Below are 25,981 nucleotides of genomic sequence, written 5' to 3'. Positions count from 1 at the left end.
ACTAACTATTCCATCAAAACACGTCTTTCCAAACATGCAACCATTAAATGTTAGTTGGGAAGAGAAAATTGAAAATAATAGGGATCTCGAGACACTTGGGTGCAGTTTTATTTTGTATATTTGTATATTTTATTTTAATTTTATTATATATATATAAACAGTGCAGACATTTAAAAATGACAAAAACACAATACAATTACTAAAACAAACTAAAATTAAACAGAAAATATAAAAATGATATTTGTTTGATAAAAACACATTTTTATCAATTATTAATACATTTATAAATAATTTTTTAGATCTGTAATTTCAGTGTGCGGACATTTTTTTCTTTGCGAAATATTACCAACTCTAATAGCATATCTAGTAGAGCTGGGACATTAAATCGATGCAGAATCATTTCTCGATTCGCGATGCATCGTCTTATTGTCACAGCCCTAGAGGTTGGCATATTCTAATGCTCACGAAGAAGAGCGCTTGTGCGTTCGGCTGAGTAATGTAAGTGGTTAAATGTACTTGCACATCGGCTTTTCTGCTTTTATGATGCGAGATTAATGTAAACACAGCCCACTGTGAACATCCTTGTAATTTGCTTCAACCTTTTCGAACTTTATTAATGATTATTTTAGGTTCAAATGGTGCGTGTGTAAGGAACTGGAAGCAAGCAGAATATAGCTATTTCTAAAGCATGCAGCGCCATCTGCTGTTAAAAACTAAGCTCAGAATCGATTCAAGAGAGAATCGCGATGCCTTCGGAAAATCTCAGAATCGATGCAGAATCATTTCTCGATTCGCGATGCATCGATTTATTATCCCAGCCCTAATATCTAGTATAATGCTACTAAAACAAGCACTGCTGAGCACCGTCCCAAGTTCCTCTTGTTCCCTCTCAAAGACCAATGGTGTGATATCAACCAACGTGGCTTCGACATAAAGGAGGCGTAGGTACGGAAGCAGTAGAGGACGAGTGTATACCTGGAAGCACCGTCAACCAAGCAGTGTGATAGGAGATCCCAATAGAGTTACCCGCCAAGCACGTATACTCGCCCGCATCCTCGAAAGTTACATTAGGCAGGTAGAGCACCTCGATCTCTTTGTCCGTAGTGTTCACACCTGCCGTCTGAGAGAAACAAAGCAGGAAACGCAGGAGAAGAGGAAGACGGGAGGGAGATACAAGAATGGATGGAAGAAAGAAAAGAAAAGAAACAAATCAGACCCATAATACCAAGAAGAGAAAAGGAGATGTTCAATGTTGTACTTCCCATCTACGCATTACAGAGATGGTAGATGTTCCACTTCAGGAGAGAGGATCGTCAAATAGGAAGGGCAGGATAAAATCGTAAAATAAATGTAGATCTAAACGAAGGCCGAAATCTCTGTACCCAACACAGGTGAACCCACCAGATCCTCAAGGGTTCATGCAAACACAAGTGAAGAAACATGGAAAACAAGCCGCTGCCTTTTCGCCAAGAAAGTACTGAAGAAAAGCGATAAATCAAAGGGGAAAAAGTAGGAGGGAAACTTGACACAGAACAGAAGGCAGGAAGGCAGTGGCAATGACAGACCAAAGGCTTGTTTCCATGGCTGATTGGGCACCAGGAAAGATCCACCAAAAAATAAGAAAAACACCAGACCACACCACACCGGCTCAGCGAAAATCTCAGGATCACCACGACGACAAAAAAACAACCCAAAACACCAGCAGTGGGGAAGGGGACGCCGAGGGATCGACATCTCGGTCTCGTTTTTACCTGGTAGGACAGTGAGCCAACCGGACTGGCTGACCTGACCGATATAATTGGACACTTGGCACGTATATTCACCAGAGTCCTCTTCCGTGACGTTGGTGAGCATGAGCACTTCCACGTCCGAGCTGTTTATGCCCGAACGCTACGGGGCGCCGCAACAAGGGACAAAAACACACATATGGGAACTTACTCTTTAGGAGAGCAGAAAAGGAGGCAGCACCACCCGTTACATGGAATAAGATATATGAGAATATCTCCTGCAAGAATAAAGTGTTTTTGCATCTTCTCATTCTTTCTAAAAGAAATCAACTGCATCAAAACATGCATGTTCCCCAAAATGCAAGGATAAAATACATGGAAAAAAAGAGGCCTATACAGCCAAAATGAAAACCAAGCCTACCTTCAACACCCGGACATAAGGGAGTCCATCAGGACCGTAACGGCTGCCGTTCTTCACAATGTGCTGCAGCCACTGGATGTGAGGTTGAGCGTCACTGTAAACTTTGCAGACGAACTTAGCGTCCTCTCCGACTTGCACAGTGACGTTGGCTGGAAGGCCTGCCTGAAGAATGGGCCGGTGAGGAGAACGTTCTGACAGAAAGGAAGAAGAATGTGCATTATTATATTAATGTTTACCAAGGACACTACTGTTTCGGTCTGTAAGGTCTTTTTGAATGAAGTTTTATCTTCACAAAGGCTGCATTTATATGCTCAAAATTACAGAAAAATCAAGATTATGAAATATTATTGCTATTTAAAATAACTGTTTTCTATTTAAATATATTTTAAAATGCAATTTATTCCAGTGATGCAAAACTGAATTTTCAGCATCATTACTCTATTGACGCATGATCCTTCAGAAATCATTCTAATATGTTGATTCGCTGCTCATTTCTTATTATTATCAATGTTGAAAATGCTTAATATTTTTTTTATTTTGTGGAAACTAGCCCAATCTGCATGGTAAGACAGTGAAACTATATGCGAACATACAGTGTTCAGATCACCACACCTACCGTCCTATTAGGCTGCTGTCACAAAACAGAGGCTGTTGCGTTATCTCTGCTGATAAGGACTGAACAAACAGATGAAGAAAGGCAAAGTGGGGGGGACAATAAGACAGATGTACAGTGTCCACCATATATCAGCGGCAGTTCCTGCAGCGTTGGCGTATCAGAAACCTTCATTTCATTTCCTTTTTCCCCTTAGAAATGATCATACAAAATAAGAATGCTGTGATTTTTTGTTTTCCAAAAGCCACAATAATGAGCAAACTAGTTTTGAGTAGTTAATACATGTGAAGTTTGTGAGCAGCTAAGTTTCCTATTATTTGAAAAAACTGACTGTTTATAAGGACACACAATTTTCAGTGTTACTTTAGTATAATTTTATTTTTTATTAAAGGGGTCATATATGTCTTTTTACACGTTGCGTTGCATCGCGCCGTGTAAACATAAAACCATGTCTGCATCTGCGATCGGAGAAACAACAAACAACAAACACTACTCTACACTGCTCAAAACTCACGTTTGAATCCTCAGTGGCAAATCCTTTAAATATGAAAGTGTACTTACAGGCTTTGAGTCAGCATTATTTGTCAGAACACCGGCATTGCAGGCTATACTCTCCCAGGAAACAGTGCTCATCCTCCGTAAAATGCGTTGCTCACATCTGAAACAGCTTGTAGCACTCCAAAGAGAAAGGAAAACTTGAAATCGCATTATATGAACTAGGGCTGGGCGATTTGGCAAAACATCTCGATTTTTCCAAAATATTTGACCGATTCTCGATTTTTTTACTAGTCAACTTGAAAATGTGACTACAACATGATTCAAGTAAATTTTTCTTTATTAACCCTCTAGTTAAACAAAACATTCTATTCCAAGTGCACCACACATGATGTAAATGTCAAACAAATCACTTGTTAAATATCTTTGCAGAAAAGATGCATGAACTACAATTACATATTGTACAAACTTGTCTTAGACATATTATGTGTTCAGAAATAATATGATGAAAATGCTTTAAAAAAATCTCAAAAGTCAAGGTAATTCAAATTCAAAATGACTGAAGGCATAACACCAGTAGACTATTATTAACTATAAATGTTCTTTAAAAACAACAGCAGCTTTCAGCCTGTCACCATGACGCAAACATGAAATATCAGACATACAGTAGTAGTTCTTTACAGGTTTTTTATTCGATTGCGCTGCTTTTCCATTGTTTTTTCTATGTAAACATGGATGTGTTTGACTGTTGCGCTTGCGTCTCTTGCAGCGTCTCATGCATGAAACGCCATTCTAAAAACACTGCGCTCAAGTTAAAAGAAGTTCACTCCCATCTTCTTGCATGTTTTACCTATTCCACTGCCCGCGTCACATCTTTGGCAACACAAAACCGCATTCTGTGTGAATGGCGCTTAGCTCTATATTTATGGTCCTTCACAGAGCGCGTCACACGTGAGCGGTTAATCACATGCGCCGACATGCATTTGAATCGTTCTTTTCTCTTTACTGTTAACACCGGCATATTGTCAAAGTGTCTAATTCTAACATTTGGTAATATTTCTATTCAAAATCGCGATTCCTCGATTTCTAAAAAATTAAATCGTGGCAAAGCAATAAATTGGAATTAATCGATTAAATCGGGAAAATCGCCCAGCCCTAATATGAACCCTTTAATAGTTCGAGTTTTTATGTTAATTTTTTTATTTTAATTTTAGTAATTTTTATTAGTTTTTGTTTTTAAAATATGCCTATCATTTTTTTTATTAATTTTTATTGCAGTTTTAGTTTTATATATTTTGGTACATTAAGTTAAACTTGGCAACTAAATAAAATAAAATAAAATAAAATGTTCAGTTATTTTTTCAGGTAATTATTTTATTTCAAGTAACAATTTATTTATTTGTATCATTATTTTTTAATGGTTGTAGTTTTAAATTAACTATAATAACCCTGCTTTGGTTACAGTTAGAACTACTGCATCACGTTTTCCAAAGAAAAAGGGGGGGAAAAAAATCACAAACTAAACAGACTAAACCACATTACAAACACACACCTCATTGTCTTCACAACACAACATTACTCTTGCCCTGTAATTGTGACACGTCTCCTGGTTACCCCGAAATACACACACACACAGGCATGATGTCACACAGGAGATGTGGAGAGGTCAACCTTCACAGACATGCAGGGAAGGTTTGTGGGGGAATTAAGAGGATTTAGGACTGAGGGGCACAAGAGGGGGCACAAGAAAAGCTCAAAACAATGGTGCAAAGCAGAAACAGAGAGCAAAAGAAAGAGGGGTTGGGGTCAAGGGATGCAGAGGATAAAGGATGCCCAACAGATGGGCAGTGAAAAGAAAAGACAGACAGATGAAGAAGAACAGATGAGAAACAAAAAGGTGGAGAGACAAACTTTGCTGACACACAAAGATCTAAACCTTACAAAATCTCCACGTCTGGCAGAAAGTCTTCCTTTGGAGATGCTAGCAAGTATTTTAAACTGATTGTGTTTAGGGTTGGCTATCGAGAACTGGTTCCAAATTTCCAAGACTGGAGGATTTGATAAGACAAGCAATTACAATTCAGCTTATCGATTCATGTGTGTGCATTTTATTGTGATTTTCAACAATTTAAGCATAAGAAGATGCAAAAGGAAACTCAATCTGGCACTTGCCCGCATTTTCTCCAAAGCATGCGCACAAAAAGCAGCTTCATATAGTGTGTGAATTCTGAACTTTCTTTCGCATTGTCTTGTACTTAGACAAATACACAGAATAACGTTAAAATATCCTTGTAAACACAGTAGGTTTTGTCTTAAGTGAACGCAAGAAGCATTTAAACTGAAAATTCATGTGTAGAATTATATTGGATTGGTGCATTAGGTCTTAAAGTGACAGCAGCGTAATATTCCTGCAGTTGTTTGCGCCATTAATGTTTATCAAAGAACAAAAGAAAAAGAAAACTCACTGATCTTGACTGAATAACTTTTATAACTTCAATAGGGATAAATCTATATTTCATTTCTAAATAAACAATAGGGTTATTTTAAATTTGTTTTCTACTTCTGTACCTGAACTTTGTTCAGTTGTATTTATTTGTGCTGTTGCTAATTTGTTTATTTGCTTTTATTTTGTTACTGACTGTTTACTTGTTTTTAATGATGTTTGAAATCTATATTAGTTAGTCTAGTTGTTTTTGCTGTGGCATTTTTGGTAAAACAATAAGCAAAAGTTCATTATGCAAGTATTCTTTAGGCTGTTGATTTTTTTATGGTATTCAGTGGCAACAGAATGTTTTGCAAAAAAAAAACGGACTAAATATGTTTGATATCTAAATATTTAACTTCATTTTCTATACCTTATTGGAATCTAAACTGGTAATTGTGAAGAATCATAATCTCCAAACAGAATCAGAGTCGCTAAAATACAAACCCAACCATAATTGTGTCACGTTATTGCTTAATATTGCTTACTCAAGTTTGTTAGCCACTACCCTTACCAAACAACTTTCCAAAAACCCAACTGAAACCAGGTTGAAGGTCAGATCAGATCCTCCTCTAAAAACCCATTGAGTCAACCACAAGTTAAGCCAAGTGCCAGTCGCTCTCCCACATTCTCCACCAAATCACAGTCGATCAATTACATCATTAGCCAGGCATTTTCAGGCTGATCTGGCATCCTGAAGCAAGCCTGTTGAACTCTGGATAACCTGCTGACTTAGCATATGCGGACCAAAAACAGTCAGGGAGGGGTTGCTTGGGCTGCGGCACGGGATTGGTTGAGAGAGAAATCAGGGTGGAGATGAACTAAGGTACTGTGCCAACTAGGTCTGGGTGGTTTGAAAAGTCGATCAGTAGAGATATTGCTGTATGGTTTATTATGTGTTTATATGGCTATAAGTGCAGAGAACTACTTTATATTATTTACACATGAACAAGATTGAGGTAAAATGAGGTAAAAGCATGAAGTAATACAAGTCAAGATGAGGAAAAACTTATTAACTTTAGAATGTTTCATTGAATTTTATGACTTAAATTATTGTGATTTACCTCCAAACTCTAGTGCCAATGGTAGTGGATGGTGACCGGGCGTCCTGAACTCAAATATGTATATAATGTGAGCACAAATTAGTAGAAGAGGCTATTGTTGGAAGAGAACTACAGTAGAAGTTTCTGGAATCTGGCCGACATCCACAATAAATAGCGATAATTAGAGTCTTTTTGGCTCTTTTAAGTGTCAGCGCTTTGTACTTTGTCCAGCTCAGAAATGCAGGCCAGTTCAGACTGGCGCAACTTTCATTGACCTGTTCGAGGGGTCAGCGAGACTCCTATTCCGGCACAGGGAAAACGTTTTCTCTCTCCTGACCATCTTTTTCTCATCTTGTCATTTTCATAGACTTCCCAGGTAGGTTAGTCTGACATTAAAGTGAAAAATAACAGCATTATGCCTTCCTCTGCCTCTTTTCTCTCCTGCTTTCTCTGCGATGAGAGTATTAGACTGAGCCAGACACAAAAGGGCTTTACAGCCATGCAATACAACAGAAAAGAAAAACAGAGACCTTCTGAAAGACTGCTTTTACTTAACCCAAAACAGGGGCCCTAAATAGGGAGCATGTATATGTGTGTGAGAGCCTGGCGTGTCTGCGTTTTGTACATGTGTGCATGTTCTTGGGCGTGTGCATGCAAAAATATAGTTTGGTTCTGAGGTTTAGATGGGGCAGTTCTACTCAAACAATAAACTAGTGCAGACAGCTGTGAATTAAAAGGGCAGTTTCCCCCAAAAAATGAAAATTAAGCCTTCCAAGTATTTTAAAGCTGCATTATAGCTTAGACATGTGTACAATACAAACAAGAACACCATATATGGCTTTAGATGACTTGAAATATAGCTCGCATGTTATATTGAAGAGAAAATAAGTGGTCAATCAATACTAATTTTTAATGACTGGCAATGATTTGATAATATTTTAGTTTATCAAGGATGTATTAAATTCTTTAAAAGTGACAGTAAAGTCATTTTAAAGTTTTCTCTTTCAAATAAATGCTTTTTGAAACTTTCTATTCATCTAAGAAAATATATTTTTCACAAAGATATGAAGGTATATATAAGCACAACTGCTTTCAACATTGACAATAATTAGAAATGTTTCTTGAGCAGCAAATCAGCATATTAGAATCATTTCTGAAGGATCATGTGACTGAAGACTGGAGTAATGGTGCTGAAAATTCAGCTTTTCATCACAAGAATAAATTACATTTTAAAATATATTCAAATAGAAAACAGTTATTTTAAATTATAATAATATTTCACACACAAAAAAATATATATATACTGTACATATATATATATATATATATATACACACACAAACATATATAGATAGATAGACAGATAGATAGATGTAGATATATATATAGATATAGATATAAAATTTCCATATTAATGCTTAAATCAGTTTGCAAATCAGGTACGGCAGGCAAAATATCATCTGTCTTATCAGTCTGGCCAACATATAGATCTATCACTATGTAAATGATAACAAAATTTTCTTTCTTCTTTTTTTAATATACACTCACACTTTATTTGCTCTGCTGTCCACTCAAAGCTTACCCACAGTTCGTTGTTTACCAGTGTCCAAATCAAACAAGTATCTAAACTAGTGCTGGGCGGTATGACCAACTGGCGAAATCTTCCAACTGAACCATAGCTAAGGTTTATCCAAAAAAGTCGCTAGGTTTGTCAGTATGAATATTCTATGGAAAAAAGCCGCTAAAAGGGTCTGAAAGTTGCTAAATCTAGTGCTAAAGTAGCGCTCGTGTGTGTGAGACGCGGGAGCTGATGGCAGGGGGCGGTGGATATTTGTGGCGGTCAATGTGGATATTGTGGATGAGTTCTTCTGTGTCATCACGTTCTATTAGTTCTACAGCTTCAGTTTCGGAACTTTCACGCTTAGTAACACATACAGCTGTTCCCTCACAGTGTTGCATTCCGAACGTTGTTTTAATGACATGAACCGGTATTGCGGTATTTTAAAAATTCATATCATAACAAAAATAAACACCGGTATTCGGTATGAACCGGTATACCGCCCAGCACTAATCTAAACACATGTAAACAGCACTCACCTACTACATCCAGCGTGTAGGTGTGATTGATGGATCCGTAAGCGTTCTCCAGCAGGCAGGTGTAGTTTCCTTTATCAGAGGGGACGACGCTCTCCATGATTAGAGTCCAGTGCTGGAGTCGGAGCTGAGCAGGACAAATTAAAAAAAAAAACTTAGTAAAACAGAACACATTCAGAATAGTTTAGTCACTTGTTTATGCAATGTTCCCAGTTAACATAACCAAACACAGGTGGTTGTTTTTGTTATTCTCGAATTCATCTCAAATAAAACTCCAGGTTTAGTCAAGCGTCTATTATCCTCAATTTCACACCTGTGTGTGACGTCTTACAAAATGAAGGGCAAATCTGACAGCAGCACTGACAGAACTAACAAGAGAGAGAAAAATTGGCCTAGAAGACGAGGGTTTTTCGAGCAAGAGCACCATGGGAAAAGTAATATCGCCGTGCCGACAGACGAGTGAGCTCCCGCCCCCACCCCAGGAATGTAGCTCTCGTGACTGCAGGCCACAAAATCCAGCGTCTCTTCCATGGAGACTTTCACTCCACAACCCTCGGCCTTCTGAGACCCTTCAAATGACCACAAAATAAGGGTTCATCCACCTGAGGTACATGTTATCCATAAACCATAATCTCGCTTATTTTATGAAACATTTTAGGCTTATTATTGGGCTGGTCAGTACCTGGATGGGACACCTCCTGGGAAAACTATGTTGCTGCTGGAAGAGGGCTATATAAATGTAATGAATTATTATTATTATTATTATTATTATGACTAAATGAGATATTTTTCATGAAGATTTGTTTTGTATATTCTAAAATGCAACAATAATCATGGTTACAATAGTTAGGCTTCACTAAAACTAAAACCGTAAAAATACACTTTCGTTAAAATTTAAAACATGAAATGTGGGTCGATTGAAATAAAATAAAATAAAACTTTTTTTTCAACTAGTTTTCAAGGCAACAATTATAATTTTTCGATTTGTTTATCTTCAAACTAAAACTGAAATGAAATAAAAACTATATAGATACATTTAAAAGCTAAAACTAATATAATGATAAAAACACAACACAATTACTAAAACTTTAACTAAAGTGAACATGAAAGCAGAAACTATAAAACTAAAATCTAATTCAAAATATTAACAAAAACTATAAAAGTACCTCAATAAAACTAAAATAATAGGTCATAATCTGATGCTTATCTTTGATGACATATTCATTTTTTATGTTTAAAAAGCATATATGTGACCCTGGAGCACAAAAGCAGTCTTAAGTCGCTGGGGTATATTTGTAGCAAAAGCCAAAAATACATTGTATGGGTCAAAATTATTGATTTTTCTTTTATGCCAAAAATCATTAGGATATTAAGTAAAGATCATGTTCCATGAAGATATTTTGTAAATTTCCTACTGTAAATATATTAAAACTTAATTTTTTATTAGCAATATGCATTGCTAAGAACTTAATTTGGATAACTTTAAAGGTGATTTTCTCAATATTTAGATGTTTTTGCAGGATTTTTTTAGGACTTCAGATTCCAGATTTTCAAATAGTTGTATCTCGGCCAAATATTGTCCTATCCTAACAAACCGTACATCAATGGAAATATTATTTATTCAGAAATTTATTCAGAAATTTAAAAAAACTGACCCTTATGACTGGTTTTGTGGTCCAGGGTCACATATTTTAAAAGTTATTATTGTTATTATAACTTTTAAAATACAATAAAATTAAATCACATTTTATCTTTAATAAACCAAATGTTTTCATTAGTTGTTAGTTGTCATGAGTTTTATTCAAATGTTTCATCTGATCAATTAAGGTTCTTCAGAAAACATCATCAATAATAATATTAATAATTAATAATTAAATAATTCATAATAAATGGTCATTTGAGTCTGGATTATCAAATGAACCAGTTCATGGTCCTGTAGTCAGACACTGACTCATATCTGAGTCTTCAGATCAATCGAGCGTGAGCAGCTCAATCATTAGTGACCTTCTGTGTGGATCAGCTGTGTTTTCAGAGAAGGAAGTGCAAACAGACACTGATCGGGGTACAACGACCAATCGCCCCGCACATCTATTACACTTTAACCAAGAGTCAGTGCTTCACCAGCTGTTTCATGCCTACAATTCTGACTCTGCATGTATAAATAAAATACTTCAATGTAACTATTTTGCTTTCTAAAAAGCTTTTTGTTTTGGCTCTAGTTTTTAAGCATTAATAAATTTACCATGATGAGTTCCATATCTCATACAGCACTAGTGAAGATCTCTTACCTTGTAACCGCCCATGCGATCCTCCTGTTTGAAGGGTTTTCCGTTTTTTTGCCAGCGCATTTCAGGCTTGGGATTTCCCGCCGCTGCGCACCGAAACTTCACAGTGTTGGCAGCAGGTACGGCGTGCAGCTTCTTCTCCATCTTCTCCGGTGAAGTCCAATACGGTGCCACTGCAGGAAAGAAGAAGCAATTACAAACATTTGCATCATCCAAATATCAACAAGAACCACATATTTGCAGTGCACTATATATATTTCTTTGATGTGTCGAAGCCTTTAAGATTACATGCAGCTTTGATATGCATCACGTAAAACCTCCATGCAAACTGGAGATTTTTTTTTATCTACGCCTCCACTCTTATCTGCTTTCAGCCATTCATAGATCAGCCCCTGACATCTACAGTGTGTTTTCTATATCTATGTTTATGGAAAAACTTCAAAGCCAGAAACAGTAGCTTTTGGATTGTACAGTAGATGAATCAGCTTGGATTGTACAGTACACTGAAGATGAATCACTAAGCATGATTTTCAGTTCAGAAGATCGGCATTAGTCATATAACAAATCAATTTAAAATCAAAATTGCAATATGACCTTGTGCGACTGCTAAATCAATCAGCAATTTTAATATTTAATATTTATTTAAATAAATATTACAACTATTGTACTATGAAAAGTTCATTTTGGCCTTATGTGTCTGTGCAGTGAATGCAGTGTTGTTATTGTAAAACAATTCAAACTGTTTGTATTCATTGAAATAGCATTCCATTAAAAATTTGATTAAATAAGTGGACAAAAAACTTCGAAATTACAAAAAGGCTTGCAACAAAAATCAAATTAAAAATATGGCAAGTAAGTGAAATAAATTAGTTGAAGTACTAAAATTACTCAAATTAAAACATTAAAGTTATAGAGAAATATAAAAAAACTATTCAAAATGTATAACTTCAACTAAAATTCAAATGAAAACTGAATACAGCACATAAAAAATGCCAAAGGACACTGATTCAATGACACAAAGAAATTTTATGAAATGGCAAATCAATCTGAGGTCCATTTTGATTCAACCCCAATATCCCAAAAGAAATGCATCATTGCCAAGAGAGAGAAAGCAGGAGCCCGTCTGAAACTCAGCAAGGGGAAACAGGAAGGCATGACCACGGATGCAAACCGAAACAGTTATTCACACTCGCAGCACTGCATGACTGCACCGCCCATCTGCTTAATGGAACCCTGCAACTCACAGTGAGCGGCTTAAATAAAAACATATTCCCATTTGCTCTGAAAACACACAAGAGAAAAGAAGGATAAAACAAGTCGGTCCAAAAGCACAGCGGCTTGCCAAGAAGGAACTGGACCATCACATCCAATTTCTTTTGTTCGACAGACATGCTAACCGGAAGGTTGCAAACGAGTTGATATCAGACGTGTAAACAGACATCTTCCCTTCAGCGTGAAGGCATGATAATTGGTTTTCAACTTAACCCTTTTCTTCGACGTCTATCTGTCTGTCTGTTTTCTTTCCTCACCACCCAACTTTTTCATCTCACCTCGTGGGAATTCTTTCGTAACGGTCGTTCTCTTTGACCTCAGCGTCCTGACAGACAGCAGACTACATGTCTGTAAGCCCGACTCCTTTTAACTTTGTTAACGGTTCAGGTTTTCGTTGAGAAAACGAAGATGGGAATGACCCTCAGACGTTGGGGCAGTAGGGTCGGATGTCCTGGGAAACCTCAAAACAGGTGACCTCCAGTGAAACATGGACTGACCATTGAACCTTTATTGACATTTTTCTTCAAAAACTCTGGGACTATCAACAAATACCACCGGTATCTGCAAAAATCCATCAGTAAACAGAAACACTGAGACATCCCAGCAGCCAATTCCATCAAATTACACAGAGAAAGAAAAAACATGCAAACCAGACCTTTAGACTTTAAACAATCCCAGTGTTGTCTACTCCAGCACATCTCATACGAAGGCAAAACATCTCACAAATAAAGGAAACTTTCTCGTGAGAGGGGGAAAAAATTGGTGCTTTTGAGAGTGTGGTTGTTGAGGCCCCTTTGCACAGAAATATCAAAGAGTTCTGAGTGGTTCAGCTGGGCAGAAATCCAACCCACTGAGCCCGAAACCGCCCCAAGCACAATGCTAAACACCCCTCCATCCCAACCCCGATCCCCCCACACCCGCCTCAGCTCCACTCGTACGCGGCCAGAGGCCAGACCTCCAAAGCATACACAGAAAAGTGTTGGTGCAGATCCAAACCAGAGCCCATTAGCTGGAAGACCTCGCTCCACCCCTCTTTCCAACAACTCTCTTTAATATTTAGTTTTGCACAACTCAAAACAGATTCTGGTGGGTATGGCGCTCGTTTCAACAGAGGAAATGCAGTCAATATCCTTTCCTCACCTGTCACGGCTTCTCTTTCGCATAAAGTTCTCGAAAATGTGAAGCGATTAGGGTTAACCATGACAAAAAAAAACATAAATTTCTGAAAGAATGCGTCCTGAAACTGGAAATAAGTTGGCATTTTTGATCTTACAAATCCATCGTCCCAAAGTCAATGGGTTTTTGGCCTGAAATAAGGTCTGTGGTTAAAGGGATAGTTCACCCAAAAATTTAAATTCTGTCATTAATTACTTACCCTTCGTTCATCTTCGGAACACAAATTAAGATATTTTTGATGGAATCTTGCTGTCTGACCCTCCCATAGACAGCAACGCAACTGAAATGTTCCCAAGTCCAGAAACATAGCAAGGAGATCGGTAAAATAATCCATGTGACATCAGGGGTTCAACCGCAATTATACGAAGCTACGAGAATACTTTTTATGCGCAAAAGAAAAAAAATAATATACTTTAAAAAATTAAAAAATAACGACTTTATTCAACAATTATCAACCAATCGTCGATGTAGTTGAGTATGGGGATGCCCTGGAGTCGCAGAGGAGCCAGAGCAGCATCCACACACTTGGTGAAAGTGTGGGGTGAGAGTGCCAGACCGAACGGAAGAACCCAATATTGGTACGCTTTGCCCCCGAAAGCAAACCTCAGGAACTTCCTGTGAGTGGGAAGGATGGATACATGGAAGTATGCGTCCTTTAGATCGATCGTGACAAACCAGTCCTCGGACCTGATCTGAGACACGACCTGCTTGATTGTAAGCATCCTGAACTTCAGTGGCATGACTGAGTGGTTCAACCGACGTAGATCTAAAATCGGACGCAACCCCCCATCCTTCTTCGGAACTATGAAGTACCGGCTGTAGAACCCGGACTGCCTCACATGAGGAGGGACCATCTCGATGGCCTTCTTTATCAGAAGAGTAACTACTTCTTGCTCCATGACCAGAGCCTGCTCGGGGCCCACCAGCGTGGGCGTAATCCCGTTGAAAAGAGGCGGAGGAGAACCAAACTGGATTCTGTAGCCTCTCTCTACAGTGTGCAGGACCCACTGCCGCGAGAAACGCTAGTGAAGGCTCTCTCCTCAAAGAGAGCCCTCTGAGAGCGAAGCACGGCAGTAACAAACGCTACCAAAACGGGCCGTCAGCTCCCTTTTTTTTTTTTTTCGAGAGCTGACTCTGCGTGCTTGCTCACCCCGTCCACCAGATCATATGCGATTCCCACGAACTCAGTTGCCGCCGTGCCTCAGCCGCAGCGGGACTGCAATCGCAAGATCACAGGCACGGACACACCCATCGGAGCGTGCCCGGCGAGAACGGAGCGCTTAACAGCGGGCTTCTTTTTTTTTTTTTCTCTCTATAATATCAGCTTGAGATTTCGTGACAGACAACACTAAATAAGACTCACAAACAGATATCAGACTGACACACACACACAGAGCGCTTGCTGAATGACAAAAAGCTGACGTTGGTCTCACCGCACGTGCTTTTATAGCTTCCTGGTCATTACGTCACCCACCGTGACGTCTCGCCCATCTATTGGTCTGATTACACACGAGGTTCAGAGCCCGTCACGCTGAAGGGCGTTCCCCTAGCGTTTCCGACGCAGCTCGAGTTCCTGAAGAGGAACTTAATTTGTGTTCCGAAGATTAACGAAGGTCTTACGGGTTTGAAACGACATGAGGGTGAGTAATTAATGACAGAATTTTCATTTTTGGGTGAACTAACCCATTAATACAAGCTCAAGATATTGTCCTGTTTTATTTTACAACATAAAATACATCGGTAATACCCCACTCGTGATTTTTTTAAAGCTTTTATGCATCTTGAAAAAGGTGAACAGGTGACTACAGAATGTGACTACAGAAGTTGTTGGATACATTAAACATCATTATGTTGAACTCATGAACTCACTAGTCGCTTTTACAGCTTTGTTGTGTTTATAATCACGCTCTCGCAAACTATTCTAATTCTAACTTTGCAACTAGTAGATTTTAAAGGACTTAAAGAGTTGTTGGAAGTGTAGTGGTGGTGACGATAAAGTCGTGCGACTGGTGTAGTTTGGTTATAGAGTAGCTTTAGCTTTTTACCTCTGGCCATTGTATTTAGGCTTCAAAATTCATATGAGTTGTGTTAATTTGTGAAGATTATCATAATGGAAAAAACATGGAAGAATCATAAACTTTTTTTGGTCACACAGCTTATTTTCTGCAATAATCCAGAAGCCAATGGAAAAATCCTTGGCTTTTTGTCGAGGCAACCAGTTAACTTTAGGGGTTTGCCTACAACAATACGTCACCCTTGCAGTACTCTATTTATTAACAAGATTTTTAATGCCCTTTGAATTTCTACTTTTTCTATATTTCGTTAATATTTCACCTCAGGTCTTTCCCTTTTACCATTCTCAGAGCGAAGCCCAATTCAAAACACTCTTAGCAGGTAATTTACAGACAGGCCTCTCATGGACCTGAGAAATGGAGAGCACAAAGACACAAAGAAGAAGGAAAGAGAAGGCCTGGAATTCTGGGAATGTGTCTGTGCTGGAATTGCTTGGAGACATAGTTAACATCAGACTCCACTGCAGGCTTGTCCTGTCAGTAACAAAAATAGCAAAAAACAATACCTATGCTAATATAAAAACAGTATGCCAACCGTGTTGCATCTAAATTCAACATCGTACACTGTGACAACTGGTGTTCGGCCCCCAGTCCCGATACTCACGCATTTGCTCCCCGTCCACCCCGACATCGTCCGATCGCTCCGTGTCGTCCTCATCATCACCGGATGAGATGGCATCTGCAGAGAGTACCGGGAATACTGTAACCGTGCTTTGTTTCTCCTGCCGTCACAACACCCACACGTCTATCACTAATCAACTATTTGCTCTTTTTGACATTAATATAGTAATAACAGTGCTGAACACAGCTCATCCAATCAGAAGTTTAAGTACAATTTTAGAGTGCATTTTGAAAAATAGTATTACTTTTACTATTTGGAGTCTTTATTTTTTAACTCAAGTCTCAAACATGTGAACCTGTTTTAGCACCGATGCCATAATTTGTCATTAATTTGTTATGAATAATCATTGTGTCCATGCAAATTCAAAGAAAAATACGAACTTTTCGTTCATAATTACTGTATTTAATTTAATTTAACTGACTGACTGAATAAAATATTTATTGATAAATATATTTATATAATTAATTTAGAAATTAATAAACTAATATGTTTGTGTGCGTGCATATATACATATATTTTTCTAAATATACATTTATTTATTTTAAAAAATATACACACATATCTAAAATTAATATATAGAAATGTGAATATTTTTTTAAATAAATAAATTTATATTTCGAAAACAATATATAGCAAAAATAACTGTAACATGTCATTTAATGTTACTGTGAGATAAGATTGTGTCCAGTAGCCTAGAGCGACTATGAATGCTAGCTAGAAAACTGTCAAAAAGATGAAAAATTTCGAAAATATTTTAATGTGACATGTTAAATCAGACAAAATGTCTGTAAAACACAATGACAAAAAGTGTAAGACATAAGCTAACATCAGGCATATCAACTAAACTAATCTTAATACTCAATTTACAGAGCCAACGAATGTTATAAAAACAATACAAACAAATGTCAAACTCAAGACGTAAATCCGAATGCTGCATGCAAAGTCATTTTAAAGACTACATCTTCCACTGCATTGCAAACTGTAAAAATGCAATGAAAACAGACAAACAGAACCATTCAGTTCAGGCAGATACGGCGTACGAAGACTCATCTACGAATATCAAAGTCTCATTCAGTAGATGGCGCCACCTGTGGTAGACAAGCGTCTCACCTGTAACGTTTACGATGAAGCAAAGCGTGTCGCTGGCCCGGGAGCCCGCGGCACTGCACGCATAAAGGCCCGAGTCCTTAGGGGTGGCGTCGCGGATCTGTAGCCACTCCTGATCTATGAGCGTGCGGTTGTCAGGGCCCAGCGAGGAGCCGTCTTTGGTCCAGACGATGGCGGCCGCCTCGGGCAGCGGGCAGTTGAGCTTGAGCAGTTCACCCGGGTGCACCGAGCACAGAGTGGGCTTAGAGTTTTGGTTTTTGGTTGGAGGCTCTGCAGAGCGAAGGGGAAAAGAGAGGAGGGCAGGAGGAAAGGGGTGACAGGGTGCACAGAGAAAGAGAAAGAGAAAGAGTGTAAGACGAAAAACACTGCACCAAAATGACATCCCTAGAGTGACTAGTGTGGAGAAGAGGCTTCAATTAAATGAATAGTTCACCCAAAAGTAAAAAAATCCCAAAATACAGACACCTCAGAGCGTCCCATTAGCCGTGAATTGTGTATACAGAGCATTTCTGGAAGCATGCAGCTGTACCAGTGGGAAAAAAAGTGTGGCGTTAGCAGTGCGCTGACATGAAAGAGGTGCCAGTCGAGAAATAGAGCCCAATATTTGTTCATTTCATAAACAGAGCCTTCGGTTTTCCTTTCCCTGTCATTTCAACCTCGACCTCGCGCATTATAATTAAGCCTGTTATTGCCGGTTTATTCCATTATCTTTAATTATGCTCTACAATGACTATATTGGCTAGCCAAACGCTCATAAGGAATGCTAAGAAGGTGCCAAAGTGAGGCACCTAAAACAGAAAAATCAAAGGCTTGATTACAGATTGAAATAAGGTGGAGCAAAAAATCCAGTGTAAAATGCTGGAGTGCACAACAATAACGCTTTCCATATAGTGTCAGTACAAATATCTACAAATATTTAGTTAATTTTGCATAATATTCTATAAAATCATGTTTTATATATTAAATTATACATATAATATATACTTATATGTAATTAGAAATATATTGAAAACATTGTTTACATATGGATATACTATATATATATATATATATATATATATTCTATAAAATAATTGTTATTATATTAAAATATACATAATTAGTTTTTTAGATACTGAATTTTTTTTTTTCAATTAAATTCATTTTTTTGTTAAATTTTTTTTGTAAATTATAAACCCATATCAGCTGACTACTAGTTATGTGAAGCAAAACATACCAACTATATCCATTTCAATTCACCTGAGATTGCATTGAGAGCAAAGCCAAGATGAACAGAAATCAAATGCCCCAATCAGGTCAGAATGAGAAGTAGAGAGAGAGGAATTCAAGTTATTCTATCCGTTTAATTCACTTAATCTTATGGGTAGAATGATAAACAACGACTAACACTGCACTGCAACCACATCGGTGCCTTGATGCTGATACACAATGACTCAAATGAGGTCGAAACCGCCTTCAGAAAAAAATCCATCAACACTTGCTAATACAGATGGAAACTGTACTACTGAACAATAACCTACTGCATCTAGGCGGAAACTATGAATTAAGGCAGACTAAACAGCTTTCTAAGCATACAAAAAGACATAAACTTTGAAAGCAAGAGGTATGGAAAAACATGGTCAGACTTGTCAGAAATAATCAGCGGCGCAGAGACACTCCCAACCTTTCTCGTAGTAACACACCTATCTTTCTGCACATTCTTGTCCTTTTGTGAATGTGTATGGCAGATTGAACTACACACCACAGGAAGGGAAAGTCATATGACTTGCGTTCAGTCCTCAAGGGGTTTGGAGTGTGCTTGAAGGTCTAAACTCTCTCCCCAGGCACGTTGCCCTACACACGTTTAGTTCCTGTATTGTTCCTTTTTTCGCTACTCCGGAAACAATTACCTTTTCCTTTATGCCTTTCGCGATGGTGCGGCCTTAGAACGAACTCTGATGTTGATTGATGGGACCGGTATTCATTGCCTTGCTCTTCCGGAGGCCTCTGTTTGTCCAACTGTTATTTAACTGTAATTGGTTGCGTATTTCCTTCTATTGTACGATTAAAGACAAACTGAAAAAAAACGAGGCCTGCTCCCACTCAAGTCCTGTTAGAAAGCCAACACATGTGGATCAGTTTTTTTTACATACACACTTAGGAAACTCTATAGCATGACCAGTGGACGATCGAGTCTCACTAAACTTTTAGTATATAAATAGCGAACAGATAAAACGCAAGTAAGCAGTGCAAAAGATTAAGCTGTGCATGCTGAAAGCAGAAAGCCATGCAAAAAAAGGAGACAGAAGAGCTCTCCAACTAAATAATCCAAATTATAATGGTTTTATACATGTATGAATTTGGAAGACAATTGTATTTAGAGTAACTCCCAGTGTATTCAAGCTCATTTTGATTATAATTTTCATTTTATTTTAAATGTTAACTTTAATTGTTTTTTGAATCTACCGTCATGTTTTACCAGCAGTGCTACGACGAAAAGACAAACCAGCCAGTTTCAATCAATTTTAGCTGATCAAATTACTTTGTCGACATTTAAAAACAGCTTAATAATTCAAAGATTAAGAAAGCTTTTCTCACGGCACTATGATCAATTTGGTCCGTTCTGGCAGTGAGGAACTTGATGCAAGCTCAACCCTCTTTAAACATTTGACATGCTTTCATTCTCTTTATTCTTCAGGTCCAGTACATCTGTTCTTTACCATCAACACTGCCTCGTGGTCCTCTGATTTGCTCTTTGACCTTTCACCTCTCACCCTGCCAACCGGCCCCCCGCCGTCCACAAGACACCACAAATCCACAACCTGTTGACATCCTGCAAATTCCAGATTTTTCTTCTTGGGAAAGGTCAGAGCAGCATCCTACTCTGCAACAATAAACATAGTCTTTTCCTCATGTGCTTAAACTGGAATAATATATGAAACACATGCAGGGGAAAAAAAAAAACCTCAAACTCCATTTCTCGAGGTGTGACTGTATCTGTTCTCCTGTGTTTTGATGGGAAGGCTATTGAAAAGCGTGCTGTGAGTGGAGGTTATTATCAAACGTCCTGTCAGGAGTGATGGATACGGACTGTCTCGCACTTCCCGTCCGCTCCACCAAGTCTCATTTGCGCCTCCGCTAGAACAGATAATTAGGCTCTCGACCAAACTGTGACAGGATCCAATCTGTCCAATTCTCACACTATCATCCTTCTGTCTCCGGCCGCTTGGCGACATGGAATCGAGACCGCTGTGCGCTTCACTGGGTGCTCGGGGTCAGTCGGATGAGATGCGTCATGCGACGAGACAATGATGAACTGGCTCTCTGATAACAGACATATACACTCTATTTCCACTTGTTCAGGATTTCCCAACCAGGGTGTTGCAAACCCCCAAGTGTTCATAAAGGTACTAGTATATTTGTTAAGGCCAAATGTAGTTTAATAAAAATTATAAATATTAAATAAAATTTAACTAAATTATCAAAAATCTAATCTAATTAAAAAACAACAACTCGCAACTACTAATGATAGAATGTGTCAAAACTGGGCCAGGACACGCCACTGGGAATTCAGAAAGTGCCAAAGAAGCAAATAAAATGAGTTAGAGTTAGGAATGAAGACGATGACAAACCACATCCCGTTAAAAGGAAGTCAGGAAACCTCCAAAAAGAGCGTAGAATCTCATTTCATTTTAGTTCAAATCTGAAAGCATATAAGGTTTATTTTCTTCCCAAACAAACTAATACGGGTTGGTTTGCATCTGCATGCCAAACTAGCAGGTATGTGTGTGGTCCTCAACTCTGAACAACATTAAACTCAGACAGATGGAGAGAGAGAAAATATGGGGGGAGAAAGGAAAAGAGACGTTACGAGTGGAACCACAAAAATCCTAAAAGCAACTCTTTTGAAATGAGCTGCTGTGAGTATATAGCATACAGACAATAATTCCATATATTATAAAACCTCGGGGTTCTCAGTTCAAAGACGCCAGATATACGCTTAAACCGATTTCTCCACATAATTATCGGAGTTTCAAAGACGTGCTCCATGCAAAAGAAGTACTTCCTAGGGTTTGCATACAGCAACTCATAAAACCTCCAAACCACACATCATTGCAAACCAGCACCTCCTCAGAACTTTCCTGGCTGTCTTGAAGGGCTGAACACAACCGTTTATGAAAAGTTAAATCCCATAAATCTGCATTAACTAATGATGTATGAAGCCATGAGGAATCCTACCTATACCACGAGAAATTCCAAATTCCTTAAAATCCAAATTCCTTATTTTCCCTAAGACTTCCCCCAATAAAAAACAAATATTTTCACACATAGGTGCAGCTGCGTAGGAGAAGAAGGTTGTTTTTATAGCGATTAAGCAGTAAAGAAGCATCTGTTTCCTTGTCGCCACTGAAGTATCGATAATTCCTAACAAGATCCTGCTGCAAAACTAGGAATGTTCCTTGAATGATATTCCATCGCTCTTATTCCTTACCTTCACGTTCACTCGCAGTCTCCACCTTTTCAGCAATCTTTGACGACGGCCTTGCCACGGACGCCGTTGCCTGGGTCAAAAGCAGGAGCGCACCCAGAAGCCACCCTCGGGCGGACATCCCGTCAGCAGTGGGCGTGTCTCCCCATCCCCCCCTCCTCGGCCTCCCCCTGGACACGGATCCCATCTGAGGGGCTCCACCCAACCATGAACTGCAGGCTGTACAGTCGGACACTCACTGGAATTCCCACCGATCACCTGGGCTGAGGAGGGCAGCAGAGAGGACAGTGATGGGGCAGGGGATCCCCAAAATAAAAAGAAGAGGAGAAACAATTAGAAAAAAAAGTCTTTTTGCCATACACAATCCATAAAACACTCTGGTTAACACTCCATGGAATGGCCCTACATATCTAGTGTGAATATTTCAAATCAGTTGACTCTGAAGCACAACTATCTTGCAGAGAGTGCGTGGGCCTAGTTATGAAACAGACAGATAGAAACTAAAGGCCCACGTGTCAAAATGCTGTTAAACGAGCCTTGCCACAGACATACCAAAGCTCTGATGCTTTAGACCTACCTACTATCTGACACCTACACACTAACCAGACAAAGCACCAAGAGCTACCTGCAACTTTGGCTAACTTTCTACAGAACTGACAGGCTACTAATGTAGAAGACAATTTTCCAACATCACTATTAAACAGTGATTTATTTTATCAGGGTGGTAATTCATCTAGCAAACAAACCATGTATTCGTTTAAATACATTTAGTAGACACTTTTATCCCAAGCATATAAGATATACATATCTTTCTAACGATCTGTCTATTACATCACTTCTATCACATGACTTGCATTCCATTCTTATTCTAAAAGAATCAACTTGATTGGCAGTTTAGAACTCAAAAATGCGATTTCAAACATTCAAAACATGACCACTGAAAATGAATTGAAAACGCGGGAGTCAGTCAGTCACTCTCTGGAGATCTGGCGCGTAAATGCGGTGTTGGTCTGTTCTGTGATCGTGCGCTTGCATTCATAGCAGGCTTTAATGCTTGTGAGATGATTGACAGCTGGTGGGGTTCCTCTGCAGATTTTTATTTTTTATTTTAATTTTTTTCGTGAGAGGTGAGCAATGCAGGATTTTGATGCTGTAACACGAGCACTGTAGTTTATTCTCTTTTCTAATCATGCGCCATTCAATTAACTTCATAGGTTTGATAACTAATGCACTTAGAGATCGCAAGATTTTGCTCATGCTGGATAGAAACTGTGAGCAAACCACCGTCAGTGCATCCCGGGTTTGCTGCACGAGCAGGATTTTGAAAAAGATTTCCCAATGCAATACATGATGTCACCTTTAGAGAACTTTTCTCGCGAACGCGTTGTTTTAATAGACCGCTGTCTGCGGCACATATAATGCGTGCGCAAGCAATCTGAAGGCGTTAATCAGCGTCCTATTCATATTCAAATCAGAATACACAGAAAGGATTTAATGCCAATGCAAAGAAAAACACTGATGTTACCCTGGAATCATCTGTACTGTGTATTTGATTACATTTGAATTGTTAGGCTACTTGAACCTAATGGTCGTTCTTTATCAAGGCCCATTATAAAAAACAACCCTAATGAGTTTATCATTTTATTACTGAAGACTACACTCTAAAAAATGCGGGGTTAAATACAACCCAGTGCTGGGTAAAATAGGGACAAACCCAGCAATTGGTTTGTTTTGACCCAGCGGTTGGGTTACTACCCAGAAGGTTGGGTTAAACATTTAACCCAACCGCTGGGTCAAAACAACCCAATTGCTGGGTTTGTCCCTATTTTACCCAGCACTGGGTTGTATTTAACCCCGCATTTTTTAGTGTAACTAGATCGCTTTGTGAATGGACAGATTTTATCATTAGGTCATCTAAATTATGATTAGAGTTAATTATTGGTTGATTTTTGCAAATAATATTCTAGTTCATTTCAACACAGAGCTTTGCTCTGTGAGTTTATCACTAACAGGATATTGACTAAGGAAATCCAAAACCCAATTATTAATAATGGCAAAGTAAACTTTCTAAAGCAAACTCATGTCAGTCAGTTTCATTTTTATAAGATCGATCTAATTGTGTCCACAGATTTCAGGGCAGGAAGCCTGAGGATACTTGAATTGCCACTACAATGATTAAACGACACTTTAAAAAAAAAAGAAAAAAATGAAGAAAAGGAAACAACAGGTAGGCCAGACTGTTCCAGAAAAACACAAAAAAATGTTTGCTTTTTGAATCTGAATCCAAATTTGAATTTGAATAGATTGGAGTGTTCTAAAAATGTGCACGTTCTAAATAATTGCCCTATTTTTTTTTTTTTTTAATTGAAGTCATGACGCTTGAGGAGGAACTACAAATATAAGTGGTGATTTAACCATTTTGACTTATTTTTGACTTTATGCAATACTTCGCAACAACAAAAAACATTCATATAACAGGTTTTTACGGACGTTTACTTTTATGATTTTTTTATATAGCGTTGGCTTGCAGCTTTCATTTAAGACGACAGTTTTAAATGACATTTTTCTCATACAGTGATAGTATCTGATGTTTCATAATTAGCATACATTTATAATTTTACACTTTGCAATTGGTCTTTATCTTTAACAAAATAAAAAAGCAAGCAAGCAAGTGTGCATATACATTTAGATAAACTAACTTAAAATATTTTGCTAAATAACCTTGACAAAAGAGTCTCACAAGGCCATCGCTGATCATAAAAGATAGAATTTATGACATTTTCAGTGAACTCCACGTAACTTTAGATATAGCCTAGAATATCCAACTTTGTGCGCATTTAATGTAATATATAACCATATTTAGTAATTAAGATACATTTGCGTATTATAAAAGTTAACGGTAATGAATCATGCGTAAAGCCGCAACAATTGACAAACAGTTGCATTTCCATGAAAGACAAGCAAACCTCCGCTTAAAATCTAAACAGAAACACATGTAACTTACAGAGAAGGAACTGATAGTGAAGTTCAGGATCCGCATATAAACAGGGAGCTCATATGGGCCGAATCCAGACAGGAATGCGACCAAAACTATTCCCTATTCCCAAATCCAACGGGGCACCAACGACAGGCTCGCATGCCAATAGCGACCCACCGATAGTATCCGTGCGTGTTTGTGTAAATCCTGCCAGAAGAGGACAAAAAAAAATCGCGTCCCAGAAACTTTTTTTCGTCCGTAAACCAAGTAGCTGTTGCTTCACCAGACGGCTCGTGCAAACGCGCATCAGCCTTCAGCTACAAGAGATGCGACACTGCAACAAACACCGAATAAAACATCCATCCCAAAATACACATCCAGTGACATGAGCGCAGTCTCTGAGGATACTGGCTGTTCTCAGATGCTTTGTCAGGTTTACACAGATTTTTTTCTCTCTCCTTCCAACCCCCTGAAGAAATGTAACTCCCCCCTGAAACCCGAGACGTTTCCTGGCTGATAGTTTTTGGACTCGGTCTTTCTCCTCCAATCACAGACCTCGGAGCTGGAGCTCCCTCCGAGCGACTCGAGCAGTTCTGCGCAATCCTGCAAAGTTTGTCCGGAGCTGGGGGTCTCCCTCGTCCCCTGCACGAGCTCCAGTGCTGCAGAATGCCATTCATTCACTGCAACAGCGCCACCTAGTGGCAGATCTGTCGGATTATTAACCCTTTGGGGGCCCCAGAGACCCCGGGGCCTTTTAAATTGCATACGGGTCATGACACTTTCCATTCCATGTATTTGACATTTTAAAACTTTCTGTCAGACAAAGAATGTCTGTAAAGGTTAAGAAATTGCATTGTGACATCTTAAAGATTCATTCAGTATATGTTGAGATTTTGTTTTAATGCAAAAACAGGTTGAGAATTTAATGTTGATATTTTCACAAACATCCAGTTTTTAATAACCAGTTTTTACTGTACAAAATCAGCGTAATCTGACAATTTAAGATCATCCACTGCTGACAAAACAGAGATTAAAAATGTAGTCAAAAACGGTCAAAGGTTTGAAATCATTCAGATTTTTTTTTTTAATGTTTAAAAAAAAAAAAATGAATTCTTACCAAGACTGCA

At 38.5% G+C, this 25,981-nt stretch overlaps 1 protein-coding gene across 6 annotated transcripts in view; it reads right to left on the bottom strand.

The window, feature by feature from the left end:
* The window catches only part of fgfr2 (fibroblast growth factor receptor 2), a 54,001-nt gene extending 28,546 nt beyond the window's left edge, over positions 1–25,455 (bottom strand). For 2 of the 6 annotated variants that reach the window (XM_016474659.1, XM_016474660.1), the window contains exons 1-8: positions 24,882–25,455; positions 21,881–22,140; positions 17,413–17,679; positions 16,285–16,359; positions 11,164–11,333; positions 8,879–9,002; positions 2,149–2,339; positions 1,752–1,890 (exon numbers count right to left, since the gene is read on the bottom strand). In XM_016474659.1, coding sequence (XP_016330145.1) covers positions 1,752–1,890; positions 2,149–2,339; positions 8,879–9,002; positions 11,164–11,333; positions 16,285–16,359; positions 17,413–17,679; positions 21,881–22,064 — 1,150 coding nt within the window. In that variant the 5' untranslated portion in view covers positions 22,065–22,140; positions 24,882–25,455. Of the gene's footprint in view, positions 1–975; positions 1,121–1,751; positions 1,891–2,148; positions 2,340–8,878; positions 9,003–11,163; positions 11,334–16,284; positions 16,360–17,412; positions 17,680–21,880; positions 22,141–24,881 lie in introns of all 6 variants that reach the window. The other 4 variants (XM_016474657.1, XM_016474658.1, XM_016474661.1 and 1 more) reach the window with 3 other exon arrangements.
* Positions 25,456–25,981: the final 526 nt, after the last annotated feature.

Source organism: Sinocyclocheilus anshuiensis, unplaced genomic scaffold (genome assembly GCF_001515605.1).
Source record: "Sinocyclocheilus anshuiensis isolate Anshui unplaced genomic scaffold, SAMN03320099.WGS_v1.1 scaffold300, whole genome shotgun sequence".
In the NCBI taxonomy this organism is placed as follows: domain Eukaryota; kingdom Metazoa; phylum Chordata; class Actinopteri; order Cypriniformes; family Cyprinidae; genus Sinocyclocheilus; species Sinocyclocheilus anshuiensis.
This window is presented reverse-complemented; position numbering and strand designations above follow the sequence as displayed.